This window comes from Canis lupus, chromosome 32 (genome assembly GCF_003254725.2).
Source record: "Canis lupus dingo isolate Sandy chromosome 32, ASM325472v2, whole genome shotgun sequence".
NCBI classification, from domain to species: Eukaryota; Metazoa; Chordata; class Mammalia; order Carnivora; family Canidae; genus Canis; species Canis lupus.
The window spans coordinates 7,165,198-7,188,594 of NC_064274.1; the positions used below are offsets into that span (position 1 = coordinate 7,165,198).

General features: G+C 39.7%; 1 protein-coding gene across 1 annotated transcript; it reads right to left on the reverse strand.

The window, feature by feature from the left end:
* Positions 1-873: 873 nt before the first annotated feature.
* On the reverse strand, positions 874-20,182 carry COQ2 (coenzyme Q2, polyprenyltransferase). Its single transcript, XM_025425898.3, has 7 exons — positions 19,906-20,182; positions 14,473-14,639; positions 7,758-7,879; positions 6,412-6,497; positions 4,673-4,806; positions 3,424-3,612; positions 874-1,543 (listed from the first exon to the last, which is right to left on the reverse strand). The coding sequence occupies exons 1-7, from the start codon at positions 20,150-20,152 to the stop codon at positions 1,382-1,384; spliced, it is 1,107 nt and encodes a 368-aa protein (XP_025281683.1). The 5' UTR covers positions 20,153-20,182; the 3' UTR covers positions 874-1,381.
* Positions 20,183-23,397: the final 3,215 nt, after the last annotated feature.

Sequence of the window (23,397 nt, forward strand, 5' to 3'; positions counted from 1 at the left end):
GCTGCTCCTACTGTTGTAAAGCTAAACATTCACTCTCAGTGATTCAGTATTTGCTGAATAAACAGTTCATTACATTTTCCTGTGCTTATTTATTAGGGCCTGGCACATGTATGTGCTCTGTCAGCTGCATTATCACCATCAACATTATCACCATTATGCAATTTAGTGTTTACTGCCACCCACAATCCACAAAGAACTGCCTCCCCTACCGCCCAGTATCCATGAGAACCACTTAAATCAAGTAAAATATATTTGAGGTTAATAGTGCTAAATTCTGAAGAGAAAAAAAAATAAAGTATAGGTAGCATTTATTACGAAATTTTACAGTGGTCAGGAAAAGCCTCTTTGAGAAGGTAACATTTAGGAGAAGACCTGCCATGAAGGACTGTCATAATTCAAGGACAGCATTCCAGGCAAGCAGAAGTGTACATGCAAAGGCCCTGGAGCAGAAGTTCACCAGCCCGCTGAGCAGCAGTGAGGAAGACAGTGGGCTAGAGATGGGTGTGGGAAAGTAGCTACAGATGCAGCCAGATCATGAAGGTCCTGGTAGGTGACAGGACTTTTAGTTTGTACTGAGGAACCTGGGAGATCCTAAGGGCAGAGGAATGAGAGAACCCCATATAGATTTTAAGAAAATCACTCTGGCTGCTGTGTTGAGAGTATTTTGAAGGCGGCAAGGGAAAAAATTGTTAGGACACTTAACCAACATACCAGTATCCTGTAAGTCACAACCTGATAAGATTAAAAAAAGAAATCAACAGAAATTAAAAATAGTCCCTGGTGACTGCCTGCTTATTCTGGTCACCACTGCTGTACAGAGACCAGATGTACGAAGTAAATGTCAGGTCTGGTAACAACAGAAACACGTATGGATACAGTAGATAAAAATTTTTATTTACTTACTTAAATTATCCTAAAATATAAAACAGAGAATGGTTTCCTCAATTACAGCTTCTGGCAGTAAGTAAAGGTTACAACAAAAACAATAAACCTCAACTTTCTATAGCAGCTTTAATTTTTCCCTAAAATTAAGGTCCGTTTTCCTACATTCATTCATTTGGATGAGATATAAATCAGGCATCTTTTAAAGTGCCCAAACTCATACCATTCCTGTAACTGCAGATGGGAATCACAATGAGCAGAAGAATGTATCAACTTAAATATTCAAGGTCACTCAAATCCTACAGGATGAGACAGGGGAAGGATTTTGCTAGATAACACTTAAACTAAATCCAGGCAAATATGGTCTACATCTGATTTCCTGGTTCTTAACTCTTTAACATATTGCAAGACTGCTTATTCAAATCTAATTATGTGGTAACAAGACCTGAGAGTGTTTTGCAAAAGTTTGTTTTAAAGGTTCCTAGATCAATGTCCTTTGCTAATTTTCTATTCTATCTATACTTTTATTTGCTTCATCTGTCTTCTTTTCCTTCCACAAATTCCCAAGGACAATCCCTAACAAAACCACTAGTCCCAATGTTCGATTGGAGGTAAATTTATCCCAACAATCCTCAGGTCGGTGGATGTCTAGAGTGTAAATCTGTAAGAGAGGATCACAATGCTACATTAGTACTTAGTATAAACTTTTTGGCATCACAAATAAACAGATTTGTACAGAGAAGACAACAGCACTTTGTTACAGGATTTTAAGGAATGGGAAGTCCTTTATGTACCCAAACTGTTTCCCAGTATAGAAAAGTCTACCGTATCTCTCATTGGTTATCATCCAAGCTGTGTGGTAAAACCTTCCACTTGAGGGGTTCATGAATGCTTAGAGAGGCAACCCATGCTATTTTTATTTCTAACTCTTTAGAAAGCTCTAAACCAGTTACAATGATCTAAAATCTGCCTACTCCTACCCTTCAGTTCTAGCTTTATTACTTGGAGTATGTTTCTCAACAGGTAGACAAGTCACATTTGGGAAAGGACAACTCTATTGTGTTGGGTTGTCTAGTGCATTGAAAGATAGTTAAGAAACCCAGCCCCACTAACTCAGGGGCTCTGGTGATCCCTCCTCCCTAGTTTATTTATGATAACCAAAAACACCCCAAGGATGTGTCAATCTCCTTCCTACTGCCACATAGAGGGGGATCTGGCAACCCAGATCTGCTGAGTCACCTAGAACAAACACATTCCTTTTCTCCACAGTAAATCTATCAAGGAAGTCCCATGTCCCTGTCTCAGTTACTCCTAGGCTTTAGCATTAGCATCCATCATTTCCCCAACTATTCTCTATTATACGGACTGTGGACTTAAAATCACCATGATTTCCTTTTTTTTTTCCAAAAATGAGAAGGCTATGTCCATCGTAAAATACTGCATCAAGGACTAGACAGAAGACCGCAAATGCCATTTAGAATTGTCAAGTGGGTTCCAAATCTTTCTTACAGTATTTGTAATTGTATTTGTAATTTCTGCCTTCCTCCACTTATATCCCGGTGCTTAATTAAATATGGCTACACATCCATTATCCTGAGCAGGCAATCAATTGATGGTGACAACCCCCAGAGAGCTGAGTTATGAGTAAAAAAGGGTGCTAAGAAATTCTGAGGAGGCACGTGGTGAAATCTAGAGGGTCCTGAAGAATCACCAATTCCTGTCTTAAAGCTTTCCTTATGAGGAAAACAATGAAGGTGATAAGGCATGGGGTTTACTTTATGGATACTGGATTTTAGTTTCCTTCATACTGTGATGCAAGTCTTGCTATATTGCTAAGTAATTTGCAATAATCTGTATAAAACAGATCATCTACATACAGACTAACATCTTTTTGGATCTGTTCAAAGAAAATAAGAGTAACATGACACAAAACTAAGGCCATTTACAAGCAATCTATTTCATTAAGGTTAGATTTAGTTCATTAATTTACCAAAGTCAATAATGTAGATTCACAATATAAGCTTTTGGGTGCTGGCTGAACATCTTGAAATGAGTTTCCCATGATTTAGGCAGAACTCTGACATGTTAGCACTTCATGTCTTCTCTGGCTTTGGTTGTTAATGCCAGTGGGACCCAAACTTAGGAATGATTAGTTTGCTAACCATCACATCCATCACTGAAACCCACATATTAAAAAGATGGTTATGTTGATCAGTTTGCTTTTGGAGCAAACTCAATCTACAACCTTTAAGACATTGCTGAAATGTTTCCAGACACAAATCAGAGGTACTTTAAGAAAAATCAGAGGGGAAAAAAAAAAAGTAAATCTAGGTTTAGTTTTAGATTATTTCTCTAAAATAATACAGCTAGCTTTTTTAAGCAACACGTCAGGAGAGGGGAGGGCATGGTTCAAGGTAGTATAAGCAAAGTAGTTGTTTTAGGAAGTACCCTGCTTGGTAAGCACAGAGGTTGTTTTGTTTAAATCATTTTTACAGTTTATACCACAGAAAAATGAGGGGAAAAGTAAGAAAAAGGTCAAACCTGGTGTGCCAGATGGGCTCCTACAGCAGCAAGAGCAGTGTAGTAGGGTGCAGTCTGACCACTATTCACTCCCACCAGGCTCAGCGCCCCCAGCATCACCACACCAAAGCCACTGAGCCACTGCTTGGTGTTCTCCTGGAACCGCAGCGCCGTGGACTTAAGACCAATCAGAGCATCATCTCTTTTGTCCTAACAACAGAAAGTATTAAGAAACTGTCCGTTTTTTATTGACATGCTATAAAACTCACCATTTTGGTTGTATAATCATCACCACTATCTAATCCCAGAAGAAACTGTCTTTCAAAGGATAGAAGCTGTGAAAGCCGACAGTAACTTGGAAACATAGGCTGGCTGGTAATAAATGCACAGGCCGAATCGTAGTTAAGTGTCGCTGCTAAGATGATCTTCCAGCTTTATTTCCACCTGTCGTTGTATTATAACCCTATTAATGACTCTTAACTTCACACTGACCACATTCAAAATTAAAACTCAAGTCTAATTGTTCACATAGCTTCTCCTTACCTTAGAGCTCTCCAATCTCAAGAATTTCCTGTACATTTTAGTTTCAATCTTGCTAAAGTTACAGATGTAGAAAATGGTCAATTGCCACCTAACCATATCCATTCACATTTTATTTCTAGCTCAATGTACTCCTTGCCTCTCCCATCAAATCCTTTCTGTTTAAGTAGAGCTAGGTTTTGGTGATACATTCACATCTAGCTGACTGATCTCTTCCCCAGCAATTTAATTTCTAGGCATTTCCACATACTGTTCTAATTATGGCTAAGTGTTATCAGAGGCTGTACGCTGAACTCTGTACCCACCTGCAGGCAGATAATGACCTGACAGGCTATCTTCTGGGCACCAAATCCAAATAATGAATGTGGGGTTAATGTATGCTTTTCCTTTCACACTGTAAGTTCAGAGGAGAGTCTGCTTCTCTCCCTCTCCCTCTGCCATGCCCCCCCAAGCCCCCCTCCACCCCACTTATACTCTCTCTTTCAAATAAATGATCTTTAAAAAAAGAAAAACACGGTGCCTGGCATATAGTAAATACTGTTTAAGTACTTGTAAATAAAAGAATCGATCTCTGGTAAGCATACCACATGAAGCAAAAATATTTTGTTGGTGCCAAGGAAGCATGAATGATCTTCTTTTGAGAAAAAAATACTTCCCCTTTAATGTGGTTCGTAAAATTCTTAAATGGCAACAATAACTAAATCAAAGAAAAAAGATATCATCATTTTACCTGGTGGGCATAGATAGTATCATATATTAGAGTCCACATAATTCCAGAAAAATAAAGAGGCAGGCAAATAGATAGATCACAGGAGCCCTTGATAGCAGACCATCCAAGTAATGCTCCCCAATTAAAAGTCAACCCTACAAATGGTGAGAGACAGAGACAAAGGACAAGTCTTTTTTTTTTTTTAATTTTATTTATTTATTCATGACACACACACACACACACACACACACACACACAGAATGAGAGAGAGAGGCAGAGGGAGAAGCAGGCTCCATGCAGGGAGCCCGACGTGGGACTCAATCCCAGGTCTCCAGGGCTGAAGGTGGCGCTAAACCGCTGAGCCACCCGGGCCCAAGAGAGGACAAGTCTAAGTGCACTTTAGACTCCCAAAGAGAAGAGGGGGCATCAGCACATAATAAGTGTCTCTATACATTAGCTTTGTGCACTGTTTCCTGAAATACTCTTAGCTCTCTGTGGTGGTGATTAGCTACGTAGCAAAAAAAAAAGGAAATAGGCTCAGAGAGGTTAATTGACAAAATAATCCAGGTAATAGAAAGAATAGTATCACCCTGATAAATAGGATGTTTCAGGAAAACAACATTTACCGTACCAAGTATGGTGGCTGGCACAGTCAATGAAAATAGAAGCTGGGGTTTCACCTTAGACCTACCTGAGCCAAAACCCCCTGTTCTTTCCTTTATGACTCTATTTCCCCCATAAGCTACAGAAACAAGAGCATAGGCAGGTACACTTATTTATTCTGTAAGTCCATCTTCTCTGAGGACTGTAAACAAACATCTACAAGCACACAGCTCCTAAATCTCTTTGTGCAATCTGATCACTTCCTTACACTTCAGACTAGAGACTGAACTGCCTGCTGGCATCTGTACCTGCAAGTCCATAGGTATCTCATACTCAGTGGGTCCCACATGTCTTTTCTCAGAAACCATTTTTCTTCTTTTATTCACTAAAATAATAGTTCAAACAACTAGAATAGTTCTAGGAATACTCTAGCTTATTCTAGGAGTAAATATTTTTGCAATAGATTCTGATTTACCTATCAACCTTTGCTTGCTCTGTCAACAGATATTTATTGAATACCTGTGATACAGCAAATGCTATGTTAGATGGTGGGCCATCTACATGTAAAGAAAGTTTTATCTGTTAGGCATTTACAATTTACAACTGAGGAGACAGAGGCGGCTTTCAGCATCTTCTGTTTTAGTGATTGCTGGTTGAAAATAGTAAGCACCATGCCAGAGTGCTGTGGGAGCCAGAGGCAAGACTGGCTAGCTTTCTCCTGGGAGATCTAAGGAAGGCTTAACAGTGATGGTCTGTCTAGGCTTACACGTACTAACCCTGGTTCTCTTGCCTGACTTTGTTTTCTACCCCAATACCCCAAGTCCTCAAGGCATCCAAATTAGTCACATAAAGAGAAGGGTAGGGTCAAATCAGTTAATTTTTTTCTTTGTGACATACTTAGATTTTAAAAGAGTATTTCAGAAAATAATGATGATAATCTTAATAAGTATGTAAAATTCCTTAGCCAATAAAAATGGCTAATTGCCTTCCCTTAAAATATGAAAATCTATTCTTGGTTTGGAAAATTTCATGACTGACTTGACATTTTATTTCTGCCACACTGTACACACACACACACACACACACACACACACACACACACCAAAGTATAAGTTTGAGGGTATTGAAGGAAATCCTTGTAATTATTTCAAGCTCACCTAGGGCTAATTGAGGCCAGTATGTAATTCTTTTCATTAGTGGGTAGGTGATGACAAGAAGCAGGGATGCTGCTCCCAGAGCTATACTGAAATCAAGAAAAAACATTACAGATTAATATCACCATCTCTTAGAAATTGCTAAATAAGACAACAGTAGTAATACTAACTGGAAAATGACTTGTTATATTTTTTATGTAAAATTATTTTCCTAGACTTTAATTAGGATAAAAGTAATTAGAAAATATTTTAAGTGTTACAAAACAACCAAACAAAATAATAATACATATAATGCTTTCATGTATTAGGCACTTTTCTAACTGCTTTACATATGTTAATCCATAATTTTTACCACAAACCTAAGAGGCAAACTGTTTTATTCTACTTGTTTTTTGCAGATGAGGAAACTAAAGCACAAAGAGATTAAGTAATTTGTTGACTGTCATAGAGCCAGTCAGTAGCAGGGCCAGATTCAAACTTAGGGCAAGATGGCTCCAGAGTCCAACTTACTACCCATTCCATGCTACTGCTTCTCTAAGTGTTGTTTTCCAACATTAAGACAGTTAGTAAATGGAGATGTCCCAACAGAGTTAGAATCAAGATCCCCCCTCTCAATATGCACAATGGGTGTCACTTCTCTAGGAGAAGATAAAGCATCTATAAAAGGGTAATAGCATTCTAAGGTGTTTTTAGGTACTTCATAGCTCACCTAACACGGTCCTTCCAGGAAAAACATTCCAAAAGCATTTTCACGTGATATTATCAGGGCAAAGTGTACAATTAAATCTAGTCTCTATAAAATGACAATTACATTTTTTGTCTCTTTTTTCTCATTTATATACTTTTGCCATCTGATGTGCAAAAGTTTAATTTTGTCTCTACTTAAGAGATCTAGGAATGAATCCTTCCACTTTTTCCCCCTCTGTCATCGATTATAAGCATGGCTCTGGGAAAGACCTGCTTAATCTTTTTGCAAAATGAGTATAATCCCTTCTCTCTACTTTAGAGATTGTGTCAGGATAAATAAAATTATACATAAGGGTATATACCAACATCCCTGTATACATCTGAAAAAGTTATGAAGGTGCCATGTGTTTCTTAGGTAACACATAATGGAAGTATAACAGTGGCTCAGAATAAATTAAATGCTGATCTTCTCATTCCTTTGGCTGAAAGTATTCTTGTTTTTACGACATGTGGTAATGTCTTTATCCTTGCTAACTTACTGATGCTCCATAGATAGCCAATAAACAACTTTGGATACAGATATTTTAATTTTATTTATTCTTACTTTCTCCATTTCAAAAGAGAGATTTTATATGTGATTCTGAAAAACACATTTACTATACCTGTAGTAATTCAGACACAAAAGAATGCCCAGTGCCAAGGTCAGCTGTCCCCCAAGGAAAATAAAGGACTGAAAAGTTGAAATGTCTCCAGCAGCTATTGGGCGATTTGCTGTTCTTATAACCTTAATATATAAAAACAGATACTTTAGCCTCATGTAATGGTTCAATCATAAATTTAAACATGTAATCAAGAGAATGGCCCATGGCAGGCACTGAGGAAAAAAATATGAATAAAAGGTAAAACCAACATTAGAAGCGCTGCCAAAAATAAAAGCTTCATATTTAAAACAGCTTTGAAAAAATAAAATAAAATAAAACAGCTTTGAAAAGCACTAAAAATTCCCACCACTCATTCCCCTCTCTTTTCATCTCCCATCTTCATCTCCAACCCCATAAAATGAAGCAACTTCCTTATCTGGCTATTTAGCTACCCAGCTTATTAGCATGTATATGTTTAATTTCCACAGAGAAAAAAGAGACAATAATTATGGTAATTCTCAGGAAAGAGGAAATTGCAGTGAATGTTTTGATTACAGGAATCACTGCAATCAGCAATCAAATGTAAATAAAGAAAGAAGACAGATTATCTGGGTTTGAAAGCAGGAGTTCTTTTGCCAGGCTATTTAAGGATGGGACTATAATCTAATATTAATCGCACCCAAATATAAAGGGCAGACTCAATGTAAGGATCTGAACAGACAGAGCTATTATGTGGACCAACAGGATATATTAGTTGTTCTTTTCCTGTCTAGAGATCATGAAATGTGATTATTCTAAACTGAAGCATAAAAAAAAAAGGGCATAACCAAAATTTTCAGCATTGTTAGAAGAACTCAAGACCTGGGACCCAAGAGGCCAGCATTTGAATCCAGTTCTATAACCTACTTATTGGCTGTGTGAATTTTGGCAAATTATTTAAGCCCTCTTGGGCTTACATTACTTACTTGTCAAAAGAAAAACAGAAAGAGAGGGAGAAGAAGAAGAGAAAGAAGTAATAAGAGCACTACCTCAGAGTAAATGTGGTGTCTAAAGCATGTAAGTATGCAGTAAATATCAGCATATGAATATAACATATTTCCATTTTGATTTATATCAAGGGTTAGCAAACTATGCCTATGGGCCAGATCCAGCCTACTGCCTATTTTTATATGGCCATGAGATAATAAGAATGGTTTTTCTTTTTTAGGCAGTTGAAAATCAGTTAAAAAAAAAGTAATATGACTTATGAAAATATTATGAAATATAAATTTCAGTGTCCACAAATAAAATTCTATTGAAACAAAGATATATCCATTTGTTAACATATTGTATATGGCTGCTTTCATGCTCCAACAGAATCAGGTAGTTGTAAAATGGTATGGCCCACAGAGCCTAAAATATTTACTAGGAGAAAATTTGCTGACTCATTTTATAGCATGCTTCACTGTGCAATAAAACAGTTTGTAAAAAACCATAATGACTCACCTTAGTTAGACTGCCAGACTTGGATCTTTTATCTTTGATTTAATCCCCAGTTTTAGTTGGCGATACATTTATATCTTGTATTTCTTTTAGGATATTATGGTTATTCCAACTAGTACGTGAGCGCTTACCATGTGTCATTATTCTAAGAGCTATGTATTTATCCCACCACTGAATCCTCATAACATTCCTGACTTTTAGCCACTCACAAGTTCTTGCCATTTGTTTTAGAAAACTGAAGCAGAGAAGTTCAGTAACTTTCCAAGGTCATGGATGGGAAGTAGCATAGTCTGTCTAGCTCACCTGACCATACTATTAACCACAGATTACACAGTCCTTTTATAACTACACAGGTAGTTATAATTACCTAGCTAAATTCAAAAGCTGAAAATAAACCAGCACTCCATCAAAAGACTAAAAATGATGGAATATGATGATCAAAACTTATTCTATGTGGTTTTTAATGAAACCATTTACTCATAGCTTATAAAACTGAATCACTGGGGCACCTGGGTGGCTCAGTCAATTAAGTATCTGACTTTGGCTCAGGTCATGATTTATTTATTTAAAAAAATAATAATAAAATAAATAAATAAATAAATAAATAAATAAAATAGAACTAAATCACTAACACTTATACGCTGAGATTATTTCGATGTTTATGAACCTAATGTTTATCACATGGTTGGTAGATTATACAGAACATCAACAGAACACACTTAACTCATATACCCAAATAACAATCGATTTATCATTTAATATACTAGCAATTTACTTATTATCTAACATACTAAGCAAAACTCTGAGCCACAAATATATCCTTAATGATATATAGTCTTTAAGAAACTGTGAGGTAAGCATTACAACTTAGTCAAGCCTTTTAACTCATTCTTTAAAATGTAAAAAATCTGTTGTGTTTTTTTTTAACACTAATAATGAACTACCTAAGAGAGATTAAAACAATCTTATTTACAATTGCAGTAAAGAATAAAATACCTAGAGACAAATATAACCAAGGAGGTGAAACACCTGTATATTGAAAACTAGAAGACATTAATGAAATTAAAATCACAAATAAATGGATAGATATTTCTTGCTCATGCATTGGAAGAATTCATATTGCCAAAATGTTCATACTATTCAAAGCAATATACAGATTTAATGCAATCCATATCAAAATCCCAACGGCATTTTTCAAAGAAACAAAATGATCCTAAAATTTGTATGGAACCACTAAAGACCCCAAGTAGCCAAAGCAATCTTGAGAAAGAACAACGCTGGAGGCATCACACTTCTTGATTTCAAACTATACTACAAAGCTACAGTAATTAAAACAGCTTCATTTTGGCAGAAAAACAGACATATAGATCAGTGAAACAGAACCGAGAGCCCAGACATAAACCCACACATACATGGTCAACTGATTTATGACAAAGGAGCGAAGACTATACAATAGAGAAAGAAGAGTTTCTTGAATAAATGGTGTGGGGAAATACAGACAGCCATATGTAAAATCTGGACCCCTATCTTACAGTATACACAAAATTAACTCAAAAAGGTTTAAAGATTTGCACATAAGATTTGAAACTCCTAGAAGAAAACATAGCAGTAAGCTCTTAGACACAGGTCATGGTAATGATTTTTGGATCTGACACCAAAAATCAAAGCGACAAAAGCAAAAATAAAGTGGGATTACACAAACTAAAAAGCTTCTGCACAGCAATGGAAATCATCAACAAAATGAAAATCAACCTACTGAATGGGAGAAAGTATTTGCAAATCACATGTCTGGTAAGGAGTTTATATTCAAATATATGAAGAATTCATATAGCTAAAAACAAAACAAAACAAAACAAAAAACCACCACCCAAAAGTCCAAATAAAAAATAGGCAGAGGACACGAATAGACATTTTCCAAAGAAGACATATAGATGGCCAACAGATGTATGAAAAGATACTCAACATTACTAATCATCAGAGCAATGCAAACAAAACCAAAGTATCACCTCACACCTGTTATTTCTTGTCTTTTTTATAATAGCCAATCTAAGTGTTAGTGAGGATGTATAGAAAAGGGAACTCTTGTGCATTGTTGATGAATGTAAACTGTTGCAACCACTGTGGAAAACAGTATGGCAGTTCTCAGAAAATTAAAAATGGAACTACCATATGATCCAGAATTCCATGTGTCTAGGTATTTATCCAAGGAAAACAAATACATTAATTTGAAAAGATATATGTACCCCCATGTTCACTGCAGCATTCTTTAAAATAGCCAAGATATGGAAACAATCTAAGTATCCACTGATGGATGAATGGATAAAAAAAACCTGTGGTACATACACATGCACACACATATACACAAAATGGAATACTATTCAGCCATTAAAAAAAATCTTGCCATTTTGAAACAACATGGATGGATCTCAAGGGCATTATGCTCAGTGAAATAAGTCAGACAGAAAGACAAATACTATATGATCTCTCTTACATATGGAGTCTAAAACAAAACAAAAACTCAAGCTTATAGAAAAAGAGATTAGGTTGGTGGTTGCCAGAGGCAGGAGTTGGGGGCGGGGGTGTGTGTGGAGATGGGAGATATGGGTAAATGAATTTTTTTTCCCATTTAAATAGACCAAAATATTTAAAAAGAAATTAGATTAAAAAAGAAATACATAGAACATTTTAAGTCCTATTAGCAAAACCTCCTTAATAGCTATAAAACACTGATTTAAGAGCTTTGTTGTATGTCTATATAGAACCTGGACTCTTCTAATCAGAGAAAAATGTCATAGGGGAGAGAAAAGATATCTAATCAGTAACCCTGTAACCTAAAGAGAAAAGAAAAATCACTTAAGGGGAAACGAAAATGGTCATATTTTGTTAATTAAAAGTTGGTTATTATTTTTTAATTATATTACCTATTAGTTTTTTAATTAACCTTTTCTCTTTTGAGATGATTATAGATTCATATGCAGCTTTTTTTCTTTTTAAGATTTTATTTTTGGGGGATCTCTGGGTGGCTCAGCGGTTTAGCTCCTGCCTTTGGCCCACGGCGTGATCCTGGAGTCCTTGGATCAAGTCCCATGTCGGGCTCCCTGCATGGAGCCTGCTTCTCCCTCTGCCTGTGTGTCTGTTTGTCTGTCTGTCTGTCTCTCTCTCTGGGACTCTCATGAATAAATAAATGGAATCTTTAAAAAAAAAAAATAAAATCTTAAAAAAAAAGTTTTTTTTTTGTTTTTTTTTTTTTTTGAGAGAGAGAGCAAGAACATGGGGGAGCGGGAGAGGGAGAGAGAATCTGAGACAGATTCTGCACTGAGTACATAGCCTGATGTGGGGCTCCATCCCACAACTGGGAGATCATGGCCTGAGCCGAAACCAAGAGTTGGATGCTTAAATGACTGAACTGCCCAGGCACCCCAATGTGTGGTTTTTAAAAAACATCTCTGCGTTTTAAAAAATATAAAGATCCCACATGTCCTTTATCCAGTTTCTCTCAAAAGTAACATCTGGAAAACTTTATAAGTCAATAAAATATTACAACCAGGATTTTGATATTAGCTGCTCTAACCATGTTCAAAAATTATTTTGAAGTGATATATACCAGAAGCCTCAATCATCTGGTTATGCAGAATGAAAAACTGAGTGGGGTGTATGAACCCCAAATCAAAAAAGTATGCATCTCCTGACATGAATCAACTTACCCCAATTGGGTCAGCGGGGTCTAGAGAGGTGTTTAACATGCAGTTCCAGCCACCTGCCACTATCCTATCCTCTAGTCACACATAAACCACATTGCTGCAGTGGTTAAGTTTTATACTTAATCTCACAGCTATTCGAGACCTTCACTCTTCCTCCCACCCTTGTTTTTGCCATCTTACGCTAACACAGTTCAAAGGTCACCCCCCTGGAAAGTTCTCTCTGCTCCCTTTGGCTGAGGTAGGTGGTCGTCAGTAAGTTCCCTTGTGGACACCATTCTCACAACAGTGCTGCTGGAGTGTAACTATGAAACTATGAGGTCAGGAATACTGCCTTTCATTCATGCAATCCTAAAACCTGTCACTGTGTCTCACGTACAGCAAATACTCAATAAATATTTTTTTAGTTAAAAAATACATTGTGATATTGTTCTTACAAACTAAAAATCATTGCAGGTATATCTTGCTAAAAGAAAATTCAGACCAGTAGTATGAAAGGCAAACTAGGGATGACTATTCACCTTATTATTATTTTTTAAGATTTTATTTATTTATTCATGAGAGACACACACACACAGAGGCAGAGACACAGGCAGAGGGAGAAGCAGGCTCCACGCAGGGAGCCCCTCGTGGGACTTGATCCCGGGTCTCCAGGATCAAGCCCTGGGCCGAAGGCAGCGCTAAACCACTGAGCCACGGGGCTGTCCCAACTATTCACCTTATATAAATGTATACAAAATCATTCATTTTATATTAATTTGTCATGGGTTTCTTTTAAGTTGAAAGTTTACTTGATTACTTACTCAAGCATTTAATGAATGATCTTGTACTTGTAATGGCACAGTCACTAGGATAAAAGGCAAACAAGATTGGACGCTTCCCCTGAGAAAATAACTGTCTGTTGAGGAAGAAATAATTATACACAAACATTTGAACATGCAGAGAAAATAATCCAGAGAAATATAATGCATCAAACTGTTAAGTGAAGTTTCTCTAGGGGTCTGGGAGAGGAGATAAGAAAGACTTGCATTTTCTATACTTCCTACTTCTGTACTGCCCGAATTTTTCAGATTAAACATGTACTATTTTTCTAAGGAGAAAAAAAAAGAATAAAATTACATTTTTGTAAGGAGATAATCATAGCAAATGCTAATAGGGGCTTCCTTGGCTTATTTAAATTAAGATTTGAATTATAGAAGAATAGTTACAACTCCACTATATATCTCAAAGGAAAGAATGACAGTTCTTTGGGAGACACAAAAGTTTAGGATGAACTTTTCACTTTGCTCCTAACATCCTTACCTTAGCCTTCTAAATTCTAATTCATTTTGTAAAAATGAAGTACACTCCCTGCCTGCATGGCTGCTCTTGTTGAGAAAGTACACTGCACTTTGCAGTATCAACTATTCTACTGAAAAACGGCACTTTTTACGATGCTGGATTTCAGGGAGTACAGTAAAAGATCCTTTGCCTTCTGTGGATTTCAGAAGTGATGCCACCATGTCACTCTGCAAAATTGAGAGGAGCCTCCCTATTCCTTTCCCAGAAGAAACTACCTTTTTATCATAGTCCCGGTCCCACATGTCATTAATAGTACAGCCTGCTCCACGCATCAGAACAGCTCCAGTGCCAAAGAGGGATAACATGTACCAATCTGGAAAACAACCTGGTTCAGCTGCTAACCCAATGCTCCAAGTACATGGCAGATACAGCAGCCAGGTTCCTAAGCAAAAATAAAAAGACAAAAAAGGTACACATTCAAGTTAGTTAACTGTCTTCATTTGTTCAAACACTACATCCCAAAAAAGTAAAGAACACAAAATCAAAAGCACAGGACAAAACTGGGAAAATAAATCAACAACTTATATCACAAAGGACTCTGGCCCAATATGTAGGGTTCCTAGACACTGAAAAGAAATCAATAGTCCATGGAAAAACAGACTAAAAAAATAACGGAAGTTCACAGAAAAAGAAATACAAATGACTTATTTATATGAAAGATCAACTTTAAGAAATACACATCAAAATTACATTGAGATAACATTTTTCACACATCAGATGAGCAAAACCCAGTCAGATAACACACACTGGGGAGTCAGATACTCATGCTTTTCTCATGAGGCTACAAAGCAGTCCAGCCAAACTATTTTTACCGTGCTTGTGTACTACCTCCCACCACCAGATACATACATTTGAATGTCAGTATGTTCACAGGCCATGTCAGGGAGGAGACAGTAGAAACTGATAATGATATCTGCCTCTGCGGAGGGGAACTGGGTGGCTGGGAGACAGGGGAGGAAGACTTAGTTTTCATTCTATACCTTTGCACTTTCTGAATTTTGCATCATATGCAATGTATTACCTACCTGCTAAAAAAAGGTTAGCAGAACTTTTTTTACTGTTGTTAGTACAATAAAATAAAATGGTCTTGCAGGAAAGAGGTAATTAACCTACTGGTTTTTAAATATTTTACAACTACATGCACAAATGGGATTAGTTCTTGGTACTTAGTCCATAAACCAGATGAAATTAAGCTGAAGCCAAAAAGATTGTGCAGAAAGGAGACTTTACATGTAAACTCTAATATTCTACTTTCAAAGAAAGTCTTTCAACAAATGTTTGGATATGGTGCCTACTAAGATAAATTCTGAGCTTTACTGCCCAATTTTGCCACATAAGAGAAAAAGGAGATGTGGCTAAATAAAAATGAGATCCTATACAAAAATGGCCAAATGACAAAGTACCTATAATCATATTTAAACTTCATAAGCTTAAGCTTTATTCATTTATAGGTATTTATAAAGCACGTACAAGAACTGAGAATACAGGCAGCCTGGGTGGCTCAGCGGTTTAGCGCCGCCTTCGGCCCAGGGCCTGATCCTGGAGACCTGGGATCGAGTCCCATGTTGGGCTCCCTGCATGGAGCCTGCTTCTCCCTCTGCCAGTGTCTCTGCCTCTCTCTCTCTCTCTGGTCTCTCATGAATAAATAAAATCTTTAAAAAAAAAAAAAAAAAAAAAAGAACTGAGAATACAACAGTGACTAAGGCAGAGAGGCTTTCTGCCTTCACACAGCTTATAAATGAAAAGAAAGAAACACAGTTAAATAATAACAATAAAATGGATCAGTTCAAAAATAGGGCAAATACAGGGTCCTACAAAAAGGCACAAAACAGTGCCACCCAAGTTACTGGGGGAGGGATTAGGGAGGACAAAGCAGAAAAGGCAAGCAAAGACTGAAAACAAGCAAGGGCCAGTTCAGACTCAAATTCAGGTTCAGGTTCTCCTAGACAGACACATATAAAACAAAAGCAACAACAGCTAACATGTCAGTAAATGTTACTGTTCTAAATGCTTTATACACACAAACTCATTTAGTCCTCCACCACACCCTTATAAAGTAGGCACTACTATTGTTCCTATTTTACAGATGAGGAAACAAATGCACAGAGAGGTTAAGTGTTTAACTACTTCCTTTTTCCTGGATCTCCCAGTATAGCTCGGAGGGACAGAGTGACCCTGCCCTGATAGATACAAAAGAACACCACTTCAAAGGCATTATTTTCCTAGTGCAGCTAGAACTGAAGGGTCTATTTAAAAAAGAATTCTGTAGAGAAATTCTGTTGTAATCACCTACAGCATTTTTGTGTCAGCAACAAAATTTCCTTCACTATCAGTCTGCATTAAAGGTACTATATTCATTTACCTATAGGAAGCTGTAGGGCACTCCTATGGATGAGGGAGTCAGACATTGATGTTTGACTCCCTCAAATGGTTTGATGTCTGCCACTATAAATGGAATGATGCCAGACACTAAAGTATATTAATTGGTTCATCTTTTTTTTTTTTTAAGATTTTTAAAAACTTATTTGACAGAGAGAGAGAGAGCGTGAAAGCACACAAGCAGGGGCGCAGTAGACAGAGGGAGAAGCAGGCTCCCTGCTGAGCAGAGAGCCCAATGCGAGGCTTGGTCCCAGGATCATGACCTGAGCTAAAGGCAGATGCTTAACCTATCGAGCCATCCAGGTGCCTCCAGGTGCCCTGACACTGAAGTATATTAAACTTTAAGGTTCAGTCTTCCTCATCTGTAAATGAGGGGAAAGACTATCTATCTCTCAGAACTGTTAATGAGAAAATGATACTGGTAATGATGAACATAAAAACAGAGCAAGTATGTAACTGTTGCTATGTGCCAGGTGCTATCAAGATATATGTTTGATTCTCAGGACAAACCTATGAGATGGGCACTGTTTTTATGATACCCATGAAACAAATACAAAAATTGAAGCACAGAGGAAGTAATTTGCCCAAGGTCACAAAGGGCAAAAAGTGGCAGAGTTGAAATGTAAACTCAGGTGGTCTGGCTCTCCCTAAGGGCAATGTTATCAGTCATTCTACCCAAATCTCCACATACACTGAAGTCCTTACTGGCCCTCTGCACTCCTGATTCTCAGCAATGGTTCTTGCCTCTCTTCCCTGTGGTACTTTGATTATTCTCTCTTCCATGAAGAGGGATGCAGAGGAGATGAGGATGCAAACAGGTTTCAGAAAGAAATGTCTACTGTTGAAAAAGGAAAATGAGCAAGTCCTGAGATGTGGTGGGCAGACCAAAAAGCCTATGAAAACTGAACCTAAGGTTCTTGACTAATTACATATTATCTTCAAAACAACACAATCACCCATGAATGCAGGGAAACAAAAATTATACCACCAATTTAGTGTCAAGAGTGCCACCTGCTGAAACTTTGTGAAATACCACAGTTTGTGACACATTTGAAAGAAGTTGTAATCCATTCTGAAAAACAATGAATTCCACTTTGGTTTATAAAAACAAGATCCAACTTCAACAAAGTAAAACAATGAACATAAAATTGCCCCACGAAAGAATAATTTAAATAAAGAAATATCAAACCTGTAATTCTACTGTCAATTTATTGGCCTTGCATATAGTAGGGGCTCAAAAAAATGTTTGTTGAATGAACAGTAACATAGAACCATTAGTAAATGGTCTTAAAAAACAAACAAACAAACAAACAAAAAAAAACCTGCAATCATCTAGTACTAATGCCTAACATTTCTTGGGCACTTATTATATCAGGCACTGTTCTAAGGACTTGAAACACATACACACATAAATGATTCTCATGACAATCTTATAAAGTCAGTACTGTTAGTATCTTCATTTTATAGATGAGAAATGAAGAGGTCTGGTTTCAGAGTTTTACTCATTACCCTTAGTAGCCAGCCTCTTACTGATGTAAAAGTCAGAGGTTTACGGAAATGGGAATAACGGCAGCTGTTGATCTGTCCTGATGTCTGTAGGCCTACACTGCAGCTCCATGACACAGACACCAAAACAGAATTATAATTATGCTTCAGATTAGAACTGGGCTTGGAAATTAATGACTATCAACTCTTATCTGGCCCAAAATGCAAGGGGTTGTGATGGCAAGACTGTGTTTATCATTTAATTTGCTTTTATACTTTAATAGCTAATTGGGGTTTTTTTTGTTTTTGTTTTTTTTTTTTAGATTTTACCTATTTATTCATGAGAATAAATTTTAGATTTGACCTATTTATTCATGAGAGAGAGAGAGAGAGAGAAAGAGGCAGAGACACTGGTAGAGGGAGAAGCAGGCTCCATGCAGGGAGCCGGACGTGGGACTCCAGGATCACGCCCTGGGCCAAAGGCTGGCACCAAACCACTGAGCCACCATGTGTCCCAATAGCTAATTGTTCTAACACTAACACTAACAGTGCTCTGATCCCAAATAAGTAGTGCATAGACCTAGAATACCATAAGCAAGATCTAATTTGAGGTCTTGGCTGGGCAGACGTGGAGTGAATATATCTAGGCACCTGGATGCATTTCCACGCACTACCATGGCAAATGCCATCACCTAGATTACCTGCAGTTCAGTCTCGGCCCCTCCATTCCCACTGTCCCTCCTTTTTCCATCCAGCTCTTATCCAGCCTTGCCTCTCAGTATTTTCTACACCCAGATCAACTCATATCCTTGATGTTTCAACTCTCAACCTTTGAGTCTGCAAAAACATCTCTCCCACCCACCAAGATTTCTTCTCCCTTCTGCAAAATCTACCTGTCCTTTGAGATTCAATTTGCTCCTGACACTTTCTAGCAATGTCGGTCCACAGTAACCACTCTTGAGTGTACCACTTGCCATCTGTACCACTAACATTTGACCTCCTACTTTCCCAGCTCACCCAATCATATTTGTCTTTTTCAACTAGAAAGCAGGGCGTTTCCATAGGCCTTTCTGTCCCCGAGACTAGGCAGTATGGCAGGAATTCGTCGGATACTACTGGCAGGCTCTATACGAGGCACTAGCTAGAAATGCCCCAGGTGTGGGGCGCTTGGATTGTGTTGGAGCGGTCCATCAAGCCCTCAGTGTGCAAGGTTGATCAGTGGGGAGTGCTACGACGAAAACTGGAAGGTAGAGGTACAGAGGGTGAGGTGGTAGGTATTATTTAAATAGGAAGGTCACGGAAGTCTTCGGGGACGACTGTGAGCTGACAGGCAGCGGGCGAGCGCTAGCTGCTGCGTTCAGTGGAATTACACCTTGGCGTCACGGTTGGGGTCGGGCAAAGCAGCATCAAAACTAGGTTCCTCGGCATCATCACGGTGTCTGTTCTCTGCCTTGGGAGCCTCACGAAATTACGGCAGGGAGCAGACAACAATGAACGTGGAAGTGCTTCAATACTGTAAATCTGTGCAAATAAAGGGGCGCGGAGTTTCCGCTCAAGGCCTGTTTCAACAAGGGCCGTGGAAGGAGCCAACTTCTCGCCCGCCCGGAGCACTGAGGACGCAGGGGGACGTGCGAACAGGAGCGCCGCTTCGGAGCCCAACGGTCCGGGGGTCCCGGGAGTACCGGGCGCCTCGGTTTCCACAACGCCCGCAGGCCGCCCCCCCCGCCCCCGCCCCCGCCCCGGGCCCGCGGCGCCGCGCTTCGGCCCGGCCGCCCCGCACTCACCGATCGGCTTGTCCAACCGCATGAGGCGCAGGTAGGGCTGCAGGGGGCGGGGCGCCGAGTTCACCACCGCAGCGGCCGATAGGCCGAGCCGACGCCTGCGCGGTTCCGGCCCGACCGAAGGCCGCGGGTGCCCAACGCCGAGCGAGCCAGCCGCGCGCGCCTGGGCCAGGGCGCCGAACCCCCGCAGCCACGGCCGCGCCAGGACCCGCAGCCCCCCCGCGAGGGCCGCGCAGCGAGCGGCCAGCATGGCGCCCGGGAGGGCGTGGCCCCGCCCCGGCCTGAGGTCATTCCCCGGCGACGGGTCGCGGCGGGTCTGCGCAGTGACGTCACCGCGCCTCGTCTGAGCGGCCGAGTGGCCCGAGCCTTTGTAGGAACCGGCCGGGGCGCGGGGTGGCCGCGGTCGCTTTAACCTTGGGGGCGGGGGTCCCGGGGATGCTTAGCGTGATGAGGAATTCCCGTGATCGGCTTTCTCAACAAATGAGCAAAGATAGTGTTGTACCAGGAAAATAAGCAGACCTCGACGAAGCTACCAGAATACTGATTCGGGGACAGGTAAAACGGGCACCAAGAGCCACTGCAAGGATGTAAATGAAACCCGTGCTCAGAGTCAAGGGACATGCATCACACAAGTGAAAACCTTAAATTTGACGGTCAAGTCAGAGGAGCTTGTGTAAGCAAGAAGCAGTGAGCTTGTGAGATGCGAGAGCCTGCAGCTGGAACACCTGGTGGGGCTCTTGATTCTAGCCAGTTCCTGGATGGGGCTGTCTGCCAGGCACTGTCACAGGCACTATGCACGGATTATCCTATTTACCGCTTCCTTAGTCACCATGGGTAAGCCAGTCCTCTGCATTGTACTGCTCCAGAGAATTGGGTTAGTCTTTAAACTCCTTTCCCTAAAACCACAACAGTGATTCTGCCATACCTTGAGTCTCCAGGGGTGGTGAGGAGGGGGCAGTCTTTGATAATTCTGCAAAAATAGCTCACCACTAGTTCACTGGTTGTAGGCAGAGGGATCAAGGCCTCAGGAAATTTTACCGAAGGAGAAAACACACTTCCTCCTGTATGTGTTACCTCTTCTCTCGGTACTCCACCACGACACTACTTCACTCTGACGCCAGATGTGTGGGTTTTCCACATACCAAGCAATTCTTTTTTTTTTTTTTTTTTCATACCAAGCAATTCTGTGATAACACGTGGTATTCTATAATTTAACTCAGTGCTGGTACTAAGTACCTGGAGATGCCATTAGATCCCACAGGTTAAGGGCTTGGGCTCGCAAGACTGCCCCTTGCCCCCACTTAAGATGCTAATTGCAAGGTCCAGGTCATTATCTGTGCTTCTGACCTATTGGCTATTGATTGGAAGTTTTGGAGACCCCTTCTTGCATTTGATTAACTTGCTAGATGGTTCACGGAACTTAGGAAAACGTATTACTTACTATATTACTGCTTTATTATAAAAGGGTGTAACCCGGGAACAACCAGATAGAAGAGATGCATAGGGTAAAGGGTGTGGGAGGGATCCCTGGGTGGCGCAGCGGTTTGGCGCCTGCCTTTGGCCCAGGGCGCGATCCTGGAGACCCTGGATCGAATCCCACGTCGGGCTCCCGGTGCATGGAGCCTGCTTCTCCCTCTGCCTGTGTCTCTGCCTCTCTCTCTCTCTCTCTCTCTCTCTGTGACTATCATAAATAAATAAAAATTAAAAAAAAAAAAAGGGTGTGGGAAAGAACACAGAGCTTCCATGACCTACTCTCTCCACACCTCCGTGTGTTCACCAACCCTAAAGCTCTCTGAACCTTGTGGTTTGGGGTTTTTGTGGACACTTCATTACATAGGCATGATTGATGAAATCCTTGGCCGTTGGTGATTGAACTCAATCTCTAGTCCCTTTCCCTTCCCTGGGTGTTGGGTGTTGGGCTGAAGGTTCCAATCTTCTAATAATACATGGGTTAGTTCCTCTGGCAACCAGCCACCATCCTTGAGGACTTTCCAGAAGTCTCCTTGGAGTGAGAGTGGTATACATTGTCCTGCCTCTGATGAAAGGAACTCAGGGGAGGTTCAGAGAAAATGGAAACGTCCAAAGTGGACCACTGTTCCCCTGCAACTCGATGCAAAAGTGCTCTTCCCAAGATGGTCCTGAAATGATCACCAATGCCCTGGTCTGGAGTTAGGCTTCTAGCTTCCTCAGCGGGCTCATTACTTTAGAGTAATCATTAGACTTGTCATCAAAGCAGTTTCTGTGTTTGTTGGAGAAAGAGCCCTAGAGCTGGATTGGGGTGGGGGTAGGGAAAGGATGAAGGTCAAAGTTGAGTTTGTAGGTTCGCTATTCTGTTTGATTACACTACCACTGAAAGTTATATGAGAGAGCAGCAACGTTCCATTATTAATGCCCTGGCATTTGCAGTTGTTGATAGAATCCTTCAACTACATACAATTTTCTCTCCTTAAACACTCGTGGAACTTTGCTTTTTCTGTTTTACAAAATTTAAGTAATTTTCCTTTGTATCATACTAATTTTATGTTCTCATTTTGATTGAAAACCCCTTGAAGTTAGATATTTAAGAAAATTTAGCAAACTACTTATTGAATTCTTGTTTTATGAAAGCACTGTGTTTAGCACAGGGTATGTCAAGGCGGAAAAGTCCTATCGTCAAGGAGCACACAGACTATTCATTTAATGTTCATTAATATAGGGGCACCTGGGTGGTTCTGTTGGTTAAGTGGCTGGCTCTTGATTTCAGCTCAGGTCATGATCTCAGGGTCCTGGGATTGAGCTCTGTGAGGGGCTCCATGATCAGCGAGGAGTCCACTTCAGAATTCCCTCCCTCTCCCTCTGCGCCCCCCTCTAAAATAAATACATGCATACATAAATGTTTTTAAAATATTCATTAATATATAACTGAGAGCATTCCTTTCTTCACATAAGGATGCCCCCAGTTTTTCACATAACCATCTGCCACTAGTAAGAGCTCATTAGTGATAGTTTTTAAAAGACTCTTTAAAAGTAATAGGCAATACCTTCTCAGGTTGAAATATCATTAACTTTTTCTATATGTTAAAAATAAAAATACTTAAGCTAGTTTCAAATTTGTTCTTCGCTGTCATTAAGGAAACATCTGAGTGGCTACGGTGTGCCAGACAATATACTAAGTACAGGGAATATAAAGATGATTTAAGATACTGTACCTCTTTCTTCTGAGCTTAGAGTCAAGTTAGAAAGACATATGGATACAATTAAAGTGCACCATAAGTGCCATAGTAAATGTACAACTCCTAAAGGGACAAAGAAATAGGACTAAGTCTACTTAAAGTATGGGGGGAGTCGCGGAAACTGGTGTTTGAGAGGGTCTTCATAAATGTGAAAGTTTGCCACAAAGAGAGGAAAGTTAGAAGATCAGTCTGGATGGAGAACAGACGGACCATCACCAAAAGTTGAGGGGACTGTAGGTTCAGACCCCCAGCCAGTGTGCAGGCAGGAGAAGAGAATTCTTGG

Coding starts and splice junctions, on each gene's coding strand:
- COQ2 (XM_025425898.3), bottom strand. CDS start 20,152: ATGCTGGCCGCTCGCTGCGCGGCCCTCGCGGGGGGGCTGCGGGTCCTG. Junction 14,640..19,905: donor GCGGTTGGACAAGCCGATCG/GTGAGTGCGGGG, acceptor ATTTTTGCTTAG/GAACCTGGCTGCTGTATCTG. Junction 7,880..14,472: donor ACCGGGACTATGATAAAAAG/GTAGTTTCTTCT, acceptor TTATATATTAAG/GTTATAAGAACAGCAAATCG.